Genomic DNA, 12,238 nt, shown 5'->3' on the forward strand with positions numbered 1-12,238 from the left:
CTAGGCAAACCAAATCGTTTTCTAATCCATCAATTGAAGAAGAAGAAGAAGAACCAATTGAAGATGAAGGTGTAGAAACTGAAAATCAACCACCAATTGAACCAGAAATTGATCCAACTGCATCTCCAACTCCGAAAATGAGGATAAGAAAGTAAGTTTCACAAACCCAATCTCCTATTTGCTGTTTTTCATCGATTAAATGACGGTTACGGTGTTGGGTTCGGCTCAAAATTGAGTTGCGTTTTTAGCCGAACTGTTCTTCACAAAAGCTTCCTTTATGTGTATATGAACAATTCGGCATGAAAGAAATATTACTAACACTAATACGTAAAGGGAAAATTTGCCATTAAAAATAAATTGGGTTAAGGGGTAATCTGATTTTACTATTTCACAACCTTTTTTTTATCTTTATGTTATATGCCTAGTAAGATTTCAGCATGCCCAAAATGAGGGTCCATAAAAATCTAACATTAAAAACGGACAAGCAAACAGAAAGCATTACCACCCCGTGCGTAGTATATAATTAAGGATGTATATTACAGAGAGAAACGCCTAATAAGTCTCCAATTTAGAGCCTAATTAGGAATTATCGTAGTGACACACTGTTTGTTATAATGAGTCAACTATTAACAATTATAAAGCCTAGTTAATAGTGGCATAAAGATTTCACAATCTGTTATTTTTAATGCTAATTAAACACCATGCTCTCCTTTTTGGTTACCAAATTCTTCAGCATTTCTCATTTAAAACTCCATCAAGAATCTGAAGTAAAACGTTGAGATCAAAACAATAAATATACATAAATTTCTAACAGAATGAGACCACAATTCATATTGTTCGGAGACTCAATCACACAACAATCATTCTCTCATGGTGGTTGGGGAGCTTCTCTTGCAGACACTTACTCACGTCAAGTTGATGTGATTCTCCGTGGGTATAGTGGATACAATTCTAGATGGGCGCTATTTTTGCTTCCACACATTTTCCCTCTTGTAAGAATTCAATTCCCATTTTCATCTATTTCTTAAGTTTGGATTTCATTTGTTGTTTTTGATCGATCTTTCTAAGAATTTACTTCTTGTTATTGAGATTCATTGTTGTTAACAGTGGCGGATGCACTTTCTCTATGGAAGCTTTTGCTCCAGCCTATTTTTTCCAATTGGAGTGAAAATGATAGGTGTATTATAGGGTTCAATGATCAAATGTGGGATTGTCTATGGTGGCTCATGCCAAATGTAGTGAAAACTCTAGGACAACTATGCCCAAAATTTTCACACATATTCATTTTCATACTGCATACGTTATCTTTCCTAATGAATTGAAGCCTTTGGCAGTTCTACAATATTTCCTTCACCAGGATTGTGTTGTTGATCGCTAAGGTGAAAAATTGGGTCAATTTACTTAAATTCAGATCATCTCTCATTGTCTTGAATGCGGAACAACAGCAGTATACTTAAATCTCACATTCATTTTATCATATGACTTTTAGACCAGTTATGTGTTTTATCAAATTATGCAGAACACAAGCACAAAGCCTCCTGTTGCTGCTACAATATTTTTTGGTGCTAACGATGCAGCCCTTTTGGGGAGGCTAAAGGAACGACAACATGTGCCTGTTGAAGAGTACAAAGAGAATCTTAAGAAAATTGTTAATCACTTGAAGGTATACTGTATAAAAATATAGTTACGATAGTATGGCAAAATTCTTGAACATACATACATAATATTGTGTACTAGTCATGTCGATCAGTTTCTTAAGTGTCTATTTCAAAAGAAAGTAGTATATATATACAGATACAGGTTTTTTATAAAACTGATTTTGACATACAATTTCAGGAACGCTCCCCAACCATGTTAAAAGTGCTTATAACTCCACCACCAATCCATGAGGAAGGACGAAGAGCTTTTTTCAGGTCAGATAAAAACTTAATCACGTCCTCTATATATATAGTTTTGATGCATTTATCCTTTTGCTTGAAGTGAACCAGTCAAGACTTGCTCAGTCACTACTACGATCTTGTTTTTCTTATAATGTGGCTTGGGAATTATTAAGTTTGCTCTTTTTATAGGGCCTCTGGTGAAATTCTAGAGCTGCCTGAAAGGACGAACGAGATGGCAGGAATTTATGCAAAGAATTGTCTTGAGGTAGCCAGAGAGATGGGTCTACCTTGTATCGATCTTTGGTCCAAAATGCAGGAAGTAGAGGGTTGGCAAACTAAATTCTTAAGGTTAGTGATAAATGTAGGTCCTTCAGTGCTGGGTACAAAATCTGCACACTGGAGTGAAAAATGCAAAAACAACTAGCAGAACATATTTTTTCTTTAGAAATTTGTTTCTTACATGTTATTTTTCTTTTCTGTGTTTCTTTCTCTTCAGTGATGGTTTGCACTTGACAGTAGAAGGCAATGAAGTTGTACACAAGGAAGTCGTTCGAGTTTTTAGTGAAGCAGGGTTCTGCCCTACAGAAATGCCTTCAGATTTCCCTCCACATTTAGATATTAAGGAGAACAACCCTGAGGAAGCTTTTGAACAGCAGCATTGCTATGCTGCTGCTGCTATCTAATTTGTCTGCAAGGATGTGGTTCATTGTTTTCGATTTAATATGATTTTCAGTGACTATGCTCCTGTAAATTTCTTACCTAAAAATTCACAGATTTCATGTGATGAAGAAGGGTTTCAATTTCAAATGATTACTTTAAGGAAAAAAAAACTAACAGAGTAAAAAAACAACAACAACATAACAACCTATTCTCATTACTCACTGATCAACTTTTCATAGAGAAGAGTTGTCAACACATGTCTTTACATTTCTTAAACATGCTGACAGATTTATTTGTTTTTTATGTATCTTTTACATAATACTAATAACTAATTCCTCTTTCTTATATATATTGAAAACAAATCTTGATTTCAATTAGAACACTATAGATAAAAACAGATGATTATTCAAACTAAACCCATAACAATCATATCCTTATTGTTTCCCTAGACTGATCCCAGTCAAACTTAATCCAAGAAACCATCAGCAGAAGTTCACGCCAATGATATCAGTTATTTCTTTAACACATTCTTCCAGTAGTAGTCTGATTTACCATTTCAACCAAATCCATCTCTCTCTTAACTTCATGATGATTCTGTTGCATATATAAATCCATTTCTGCTGGCATATTTATCTCCATATTTTGATCATCGCCAAAGATATTACCAGATGGCATTTCATCGAACAAAGAACCCAAACTGTATTTCACTGGAAATGTTTTTGTATCGAACCCAAAATCTGTAACGTCATTAAAATCATAACTTGGGACTAATCGATCTTCACTCAGGTTATTAAACATATCTAATTTATGTTGACTGCGATCTGCTGGTTGCTTCATTAACGCTGGCTGAGTCGACATTGGCATCTTAGTACTGTCAATGTTGGTAGCAGCAGTATTATTACTATTAGATTCAGTTGGTGTGTTTGAGGTCACAAACGCATTCTTGCGATATTCAGTGTTGCTTGCGCTAGTTGGATCAGCACCCAGGCTTTTAATGTAATTCTGGAGTAGGGAACTTGATCTAGGATACTTTGAACTTCGGCATCTTCGCCTAGAAAATTGTCTTCTTTTGGTGGCATTCCAGTGGTTTTTTATGGAATTTTCAGTTCGTCCAGGCAACCTCTTTGCGATTTCTGCCCACTTGTTTCCTATTTCAATATGTGACTGAATAAGAATCCTATCCTCATCTTCAGTCCATACATCTTTCTGCACCAGAAACATAATGAATTTCCATATATATGAGTACACCATGCACGTGTTATACATCGACGTATGTATGCATGCATAGTGATGGGTTGGACTGGGGGTCACACCCCTTGTTAATATCCATGAACGACCTGCAACTACCGATTTTGGACCAACATGCTTTACTTTGTACACGTCGCAATCGAGATACACGTACCAGAGAGATTCAAAGTTTCTGCATAAACTTAATGGTGCGGCTCCGGCAGTGTCGTGATGCATACATAAATACTATTTACATATAGCTAAAGCCAATGCTGGAAATTCTTTAATTTGGTATGCATTTCCAGATGCATGAATAAATGCAGTAAAACAAAGAGTTATGGTTGAAGAAAAATTTAAGACAAAATTAAAAACAGAAAAACTAGATCTTTTCATTTTAAAAAAATAACTAAACTAGATCCATGAACAAAGGATGTTAGTAAAGAATTGTATGCGTGATTGAAAGATAATACTATATCAGGAGTTGGAATTTTAACCTTGATGTTCGGCCTCAAATGGTTGTGCCACCTCTCTCTACACTGCTTCCCAATTCTTCCCCTCAAGGTTTGCGCAATTTGCGACCATTTTCTCATTCCAAACTGACCAACCAAGTGAAGTAATAACCTGAGGAAAACCAATAAATAAGGCTTTAGAGAATAATCTGTAGAGATAGTTGTATATTCTTTGATAGAAAGAAAATGAAATCTATCGATAAATTTGATCTATTGCATGCGAAAATACAAGGAAAAGAATTTATTACCTATCCTCTTCCATGGTCCATTGTCCTTTGATAACATTTGATCTTCTTTGAGCACCTTTAACAGCAGAGCGCCGTTTCTCCGGCGAGTTTCTCTTTTTTACAGCAGCTTCTCCATAAATTCCATTATCTGCAGTTATGCATGAGAACTCATCTGGTATACTTAGGTTACCTTGCTCAAGTTCTTGAAAACTCAAAGTTGGAGAAAGATGACTCGGATGATTTCGATCCATTATCGAAGGATAATGAAAGAACCCTTTGTTTTGATGAAACAAGCCACCATTGCTAACATTACTACTACTGTTAGTACTTCCTCCTCCTTCTAAAAGAGGTTTATATTCGAAAACATCGAAATCTTGCATTATAGAATTTCCATTTGAGAAAACCTGACTAGGAGAATCAACATATCTTGTCGACGGCGGCAGTGGTGGTGATGGATTCGACATTCCTAAATTAGAATTTCGGAAGCACCCATCTAATGAAAACTGATCCAACTTTGGAATATCTTGAATAACTCCTCTAGAGTCATTGCATGCTCCCATTGAAAAACCATAACCAAAATCTGGTTTTAAGTAATTCTCTCCTAAGATATTTTGCTTGTAAAGGAAATCTTCACCATACCTTGGTTCAAACTCCATTTTTGGAAAAAGAAATTGGGAGAAAGAGAAAGAGAGATGAATTTGGGTAAGGAGGTTTATGAGTTGTTTCCTCTTAATAGTAGAGATAAGAACTTGCAAAGAACAAAATAGGTAAAAAGCATTAAATTACGAGTGACTAATGACCATTGATTAAAGAATAAATCAAATGGTTAATATTGCTTAGTGTTGGTGGCTCTCTAACTTCACTTTGGAGGTAGAGTTTGAAATAGGAGTGAGGGTCGTAATGATTGCTTTGTAACAGAATTTGCCATTTTTGGATAGTTCTTAGTCAAAGATTCTACACGTGGCAAAAACATTCTTGGAGATTCCATACATTTGCTATATATTAGGAGTACGGTAACTAAGAGCACCTCGAATAGAGGCGAAGGTCTTTTTTTTTCTTTTTCTTTTATGACACATAAAATTTTAGACTCCCAATTACATTAAATTCATCTCCAACAGTGGGTCCTATTAAATAGGAAGGGTGTCACACTAAGTATGAAGATTTTAGAGAAAGTCTTATTTAGACTTTGGGAATGACCTCCACGCCATCCTAAAAAAATGGAATTAATTTTATCATTATCCAAATAAATAAATCCTCAAAATAAGACCCCACAATATTGGAGATAGTTAGCACCCAATGCTGGAGATGCTCTAAATGGGCCCGCCCAAAACGTTAAAATGATTTTCACAAATGACTAATATCCCCTGCTGTGACGAGTAAAGAATACCTGGGTATTGCCCCGCATCTCTACTGTAAGAGACTTCTTGTCCTACGGAAGGGAAAAAATGTCAATATATTTCTGAATTTTAAGATAAAAGGTTAATTGGTAGAGGGGATAAGCAAACTGTGGGCCTTGAAATTGAAGGGTAAGTTCTTTATTTTCTTAACAAAAACGTATTTAAGAGCATATAGGCAATTTAAAACCGAAAAAAAAAACTAAAATTTGCATTAAAATAATTTTATTAGTTTGTTTGTTCAATTGTGAACATATTTTGGATTGTTGCTTTAATAGGGAAATTAGTCTGAGAATCTAATTGATAAAATTTCAATAAATACAGTAGTTAATATGGGATGTTTCAAGAGGGAATGACAAACATAAATATACTTAATTAAGCGTGTCATGACTTTGTGTTATTACAGATACTAATAGTGAGAGAATTTCAGTTACTTAGATTTACATCAAGCCTTAATAAGGTATTTAATGCAATATTCATTCCTGGATTGAACTATTTTTTAAGGGACTTTTTACCCCTTTGACAATAACATCGTTCGGCCGTTCTATTTTCTTTGGAAATTATCGTCAAATGATCGTTTTATATAATGGTCATGTTAACTTTTGGCAAAAATTGTGGTTAAGTATTTAATCCAAATTTTGATAGAAAGACACATTAACATGAAAGAAGTAAAATTGGAATTCAGTAGTAGTCGTTAGTGGACTACGTAATGGTCTTCAGCTCAAACAGAAAAAAGAGAAGAGAAATTTGATTTTACACTCACAACCAACATAACTTGATAAATTTGATTTTACAAATGGACTGATTTATTCTTTTTTTTTTTTTTTGAAGAGAAATATAACTTGATAAAAGAACCAAATCTTAAAGAACCTCACAACCAACATAAATAGAGGATTGTCCATTGAAGTATTAAAATAGTTGTTTTAATAGTAGACTAATATTACTGGCAGAGCCTATATATTTTGGCCGAGAAGAAAAGTTAAATATGAACGATGCAAGATATATACACCATTTCAAAAAATAGCGATCAAAGATTGCAAAATAAATAAATGATACTTTTTCAAAATAGTATTATAAAAGAAATCTACTAAAATGCAATTAAAGTTTCTTAACCTCTTTTTTTTTTGAAAATATAATAGGTTACCAAAATCAAAGAGTTAATCTATTGATTCAGTCTCATTTGGAATCAATTTATAGTGAATTGTTTTGCCGATGACTGAATCTGCAGGATTAACATCATCTGAAACAAGTACAATAGAGTTTTGGTTATTACATAGATTTAGAGCTTTGACAAAGTCATAAGCTAGTGAGGTAATTCAAAACATTGACACATAATTTATCCATCTATTTGTCACATTTTCTTTCTTTCCTTTTTTTGCTAATAAGTCTGCTACATTGCTAGCTCTTCTGTCAACATGTTGAAAACCCAAAAAAGAGACAAGCTTTACTGCTTCAGACTTCACTTCTTCTAAGATTGATATTCTTTTCCACTGGATTGATATTTCTTTTCTTTGTAGATAGTTTATAATTACTTGGTTATCCCCTTTAATGACCAGGTTTTGTAAGTTGTTGTTTTTTGGCCCATTCTGTTGCATGCAGAAGAGTCAGAGCTTCTACTTCTTCAGATGTGGATGTCCTGAACACTCCCATTGCTGCTCCTTTACCGGTACCTAACCGGTTGCGCGACACCAAACCAAAACCTGCATTAGTATTCTTTGATAACCAAGAAGCATCACAGTTAATTTTTATAGTGTTTTTCTGTGGAAATTCCCAGTGAGGCAGTTGCACTATAGTCTTTTTGTTTTTCTGATCAACACTAATACTTGAGTTGTATGGATGTCAATATGAAAAATGGTAAGAAATATCAACAAATAACTTTTCTGGTGTTCTATTTTGTTTTTCAAATATCATAAGGCATCTTTCTTTCAAAAAAAAAAACAATATTTGGTTGCAGCCAAGGCCATGAAGATATAATTAATGTCTCATTTCAGCCAATCATTATAATTATCTAGGAATGAAGTGTTTGTAGTGTTAGAAATTACTCCCTATGATGTCATTGGGGCTAAGCTCCAAAATGTCTTAGCATAACGACATTCAAAAAAGAGATGATAGATTGATTCCATTGCCTGCTCGCAGAAAATGTATTGTGTTTCCACATCCAAAAATGAACCCAATTTTTGTCTTGTTGGTAAAGTGTCTTGAAGACACTTCCAAGTAAATAACTTTATTCTCTGGGAGGTATCCATAATCCATAATCCTTCCCAAAAGGTTTTTGTTTCAGGAGATACTTACCCCAAAGGATTTTGTAGTTTACCATAGAGAGACTTCACCGAAAACTCACCATTTCTAGTTAGCAACCATCTCAATTTATCTTGTTTCATCCAGCCATCAATAGAGGTATATAGTCTTCTGTTCATTATTTCTGAAACTAGAGAATTATCAAATAAACTTATTACATAGATTTTTATCATGTTTTTGATTGTTGGGGTGTGCAAGCACTCTGGCCTCTCACGGATAAAGAAAAAACAAACGAACAGAAAATAGACGCTAAATTAGTTTAATAACCCATGGATTCGTGTAAAAGCCGGATAAAATAATATATTGTTGAAATACCTGATATTCTATGTTAATATCGGTTTCACATGATAATTTTGTTTTTTAATGTAATATTTTTCTATAAGTGGATTAAACTGCCATAAAATTCCCAAAGTTCATTGTTTTCGTTTTCTCCATCACTTACCAGCGTCACAACATCCTCTTAGTGTTTTTTCTGTCAAATTTTTCTTTCGCCCATCAACTTTAAATTTGTACGGCATTGTCTCCGACTTATTAAAAATATGAATTAAGTATTATTTGCATTTAGCCATTTTAAGATATCGTATCTAGAAAAATTTAATTCAAGTCTATAAACATAAAATCCTTATGATCTATACACCTATTTGAGGTTCGTGAAGAAAAATATATATATTAGATCTTGGTTAAATATATTGTCTATGGTGGATTAACTACTGTATCTAATTTGCAGTTTTAATAAATGAGTTAAGAACTGAAGACGTCCAGTTACGTTTGAATTTCATCCTTTAACTCTCTACTTTCTAGGGATTATGTTTGAATTTGTAAATTTTATTTAAAAATGGAAAGAATATAAACTGAGTTGATGGATTTGAAACCAGTTGTGGTAAACACATTAGTCTGACATTAAGAGCCTGTTTGGTACCATTTTCAAAAACATTTTTCTATTGTTTTTAAAACAAACCGCTTTTCATTGTTTTTATTTTCTAAAAGATGTTTAATACGATTGTTCTGAAATTTTTTTTTAAAAAAAAATAGTTATAAGTTAATACTAACAATTTAAAAAATAGTTATAAGCTTGCACAAAATGTTTTACACATTTGTATAAGCTAAACGCGTCAGTGGTGATGTCGGCATTGATGATAAAGCCACGTTGTCCATGTTATGTCATATCTAACATTTTTCATCAGCTTAATATTCACCGCGCTAACACCAATTTCAATTGACGTGCTTTGTTGACCAGCTCTTGTACCTTCCTTGAATTCAACCGGATGAATTGACTGAACAATTGTGTAAAGTTGTGTAAAGTGCAACATGTAACGAGAATTGACTGAACAATTCATCATTCCTTGAATTCAATCGGATGAAGTTGTATAAAGTACAACATGTAACGGGAATGAGTCTTTGTCTTAGAAGTAGATAATTTGGCATGCATTTCAAAATCGGAAACTGACTCTTCGACACTCCAAAATAACGTTCAATAACATTACATCAAGATGAACTCTATGATTGAACAATTCCATAAGACTCTCTTTTTATCGACTTATTCCCCTTAAAATCACGCAAGTGATACCGTTCTCACGATATGGTGTGATAAACCCAGGCATATTTGGAGATCCATGGATCACAGACGGTATCTCCCCATGGCCTTTCGCATCTGAAAGCGTCATTCCTTCTCAATGCCCTGTAAGCGGAGTTAACAACATAATACCTTCCTAAATTCACATTGCAGTTGATGACTTCATCAATTCAACAAACACATTTGAGGTACTAAATGGGAATCTTGTGCTTGTGCTACTACTTTGTCTATACTACTTAACCATACCTGTCTTGAAACGGAAAGATATTCTTCGGCTGCCTATGAACTCATGATTTTTTATTTATTATCAAGGCGAAATATTGAACAATTGTAAAATATTTTACCATACTGAAAGAAGCAAGGCAAACTTTCATCACCAAGCTACATTTTAAGAAACTGTGTTAATTATCTTATAACTCACCATCTGAATGAGGTTTGATACTCATATATGTACTGAAATTATTGAGTTCGCAATAAAAACAAATAATTGATGAAAATTGTTCACACTTGAATCCTCAATATTAGTATATATTTTATGTTGGTTCATATTTAACTTTTTATATTTAATTTTATGAGGTTTGATACTCATGTATGTATATATCTTGCATCATTCACATTTAACTTTTCTTGTCGGAAAAAATATATAGGATCTGCCGTTGATACTAGTCTACTATTAAAACAACTATTTTAATACTTCACTGGACAATCCTCTATTCATGTTGGTTGTGAGGTTGTTTAAGATTTGGTTCTTTTATCAAGTTATATTTCTCTTCAAAAAAAAAAAAAAAAGAATAAACCAGTCCATTTGTAAAATCAAATTTATCAAGTTATGTTGGTTGTGAGTGTAAAATCAAATTTCTCTTTCTCTTTTTTTTTCTGTTTGAGCTGAAGACTATCACGTAGTCCACTGACGACTACTATTCCAATTTTGCTTCTTTCATGTTAATGTGCCTTTCTATCAAAATTCGGATTAAATACTTAACCAAATATAATATAAGAATTTTCCTTTTGCCAAAAGTTAACATGACCATTATATAAAACGATCATTTGCCGATAATTTCCAACGAAAATAGAACGATTGAACGATGTTATGTCAAAGGGGAAAAAGTCCCTTAAAAAATAGTTCAACTCAGGAATGAATTTTGCATTAAATACCTTATTAAGGCTTGATGTAAATCTAAGTAACCGAAAGTCTCCCCTATTAGTATTTGTAATAACACAAAGTCATGACACATTTAATTAAGTATACTTATGTTTGAGGGGTAATATCCCTTGCCGTGACGAGTAAAAATTGTCAATATATACCGGGAAATTTCTCCGCACCCCTATTGTAAGACACCTCTTGCCCTACTGAAGGGATTTTTTTTTAATATATTTCTAAATTTTAAAATAAAAGGTTAATTGGTAGAGGGGATAAGCAAACCGTAAGCCTTGAAATTGAGGGGTAGGTTTATTATTCTCTTCACAAAAAAAAAAAACGTAATTAAGAGCATCTTGGCAATTTATAACCGAAAAATAGAACTAAAATATGCATTGAATTAGTTTGTTTGTTCAACAGTGAACATATTTTGGGTTGTTGCTTTAATTGGGAAATTAGTCCGAGAATTTAATTGATAAAATTTCAATAACTACAGTACTTAATATGGGATGTTTCAAGAGGGAATGACAAACATAAGTATACTTAATTAAGTGTGTCATGACTTTGTGTTATTACAAATACTAATAGGGGGAGAGTTTCGGTTACTTAGATTTACATCAAGCCTTAATAAGGCATTTAATGCAAAATTCATTCTTGGGTTAAACTATTTTTAAGGGACTTTTTTCCCCTTTGACAATAACATCATTCAGTCGTTCTATTTTCGTTGGAAATTATCGGCAAATGATCGTTTTATATAATGGTCATGTTAACTTTTGGCAAAAAGAAAATTCAGTATATTATATTTGGTTAAGTATTTAATCCAAATTTTGATAGAAAGGCACATTAACATGAAAAAAGTAAAATTGGAAATCAGTAGTAGTCGTTAGTGGATTACGTAATAGTCTTCAGCTCAAACAGAAAAAAGAGAAGAGAAATTTGATTTTACACTCACGACCAACATATCTTGATAAATTTGATTTTACAAAAAAAAAACGGACTGGTTTATTCTCCTTTAATTCTTTTCTTTTTTTCTTCTGAAGAGAAATATAACTTGACAAAAGAACCAAATCTTAAACAACCTCACAACCAACTTGAATAGAGGATTGTCCAGTGAAGTATTAAAATAGTTGTTGTAGTAGTAGACTATTATCAATGGCAGAGCCTATATATTTTGGCCGAGAAGAAAGTTAAATATGAACGGTGCAAGATATATATACCATTTCAAAAAATAGCGATCAAAGATTGTAAAATAAATAAATAAATAAATAATACTTTTTCAAAATAGGATTATAGAAAAAATCTACTAAAATGCAATTGAAGTTTTTTAGCCTT

At 33.0% G+C, this 12,238-nt stretch overlaps 2 protein-coding genes across 2 annotated transcripts; one reads left to right on the forward strand and one right to left on the reverse strand.

The window, feature by feature from the left end:
• Positions 1-795: 795 nt before the first annotated feature.
• Positions 796-2,631, forward strand: LOC113353775 (GDSL esterase/lipase At5g62930-like). The gene is made up of 5 exons (XM_026597274.1): positions 796-992; positions 1,520-1,663; positions 1,837-1,913; positions 2,070-2,228; positions 2,377-2,631. The coding sequence occupies exons 1-5, from the start codon at positions 816-818 to the stop codon at positions 2,561-2,563; spliced, it is 744 nt and encodes a 247-aa protein (XP_026453059.1). The 5' UTR covers positions 796-815; the 3' UTR covers positions 2,564-2,631.
• A 428-nt stretch (positions 2,632-3,059) lies between these two features.
• LOC113351713 (transcription factor MYB98-like) lies at positions 3,060-5,159 on the reverse strand. Its single transcript, XM_026595650.1, has 3 exons — positions 4,525-5,159; positions 4,262-4,388; positions 3,060-3,746 (listed from the first exon to the last, which is right to left on the reverse strand). Exons 1-3 carry the CDS (start codon positions 5,157-5,159, stop codon positions 3,060-3,062), a joined length of 1,449 nt encoding a protein of 482 aa, XP_026451435.1.
• Between the last annotated feature and the right edge of the window lie 7,079 nt (positions 5,160-12,238).

The sequence above is a fragment of the Papaver somniferum genome, chromosome 2, assembly GCF_003573695.1.
Source record: "Papaver somniferum cultivar HN1 chromosome 2, ASM357369v1, whole genome shotgun sequence".
NCBI lineage: Eukaryota > Viridiplantae > Streptophyta > Magnoliopsida > Ranunculales > Papaveraceae > Papaver > Papaver somniferum.

Coding starts and splice junctions, on each gene's coding strand:
- LOC113353775 (XM_026597274.1), top strand. CDS start 816: ATGAGACCACAATTCATATTGTTCGGAGACTCAATCACACAACAATCA. Junction 993..1,519: donor TTCCACACATTTTCCCTCTT/GTAAGAATTCAA, acceptor CAAATTATGCAG/AACACAAGCACAAAGCCTCC. Junction 1,664..1,836: donor AAATTGTTAATCACTTGAAG/GTATACTGTATA, acceptor ATACAATTTCAG/GAACGCTCCCCAACCATGTT.
- LOC113351713 (XM_026595650.1), bottom strand. CDS start 5,159: ATGGAGTTTGAACCAAGGTATGGTGAAGATTTCCTTTACAAGCAAAAT. Junction 4,389..4,524: donor TGGACCATGGAAGAGGATAG/GTAATAAATTCT, acceptor GGTTTTCCTCAG/GTTATTACTTCACTTGGTTG. Junction 3,747..4,261: donor ATTTGAGGCCGAACATCAAG/GTTAAAATTCCA, acceptor TTTCTGGTGCAG/AAAGATGTATGGACTGAAGA.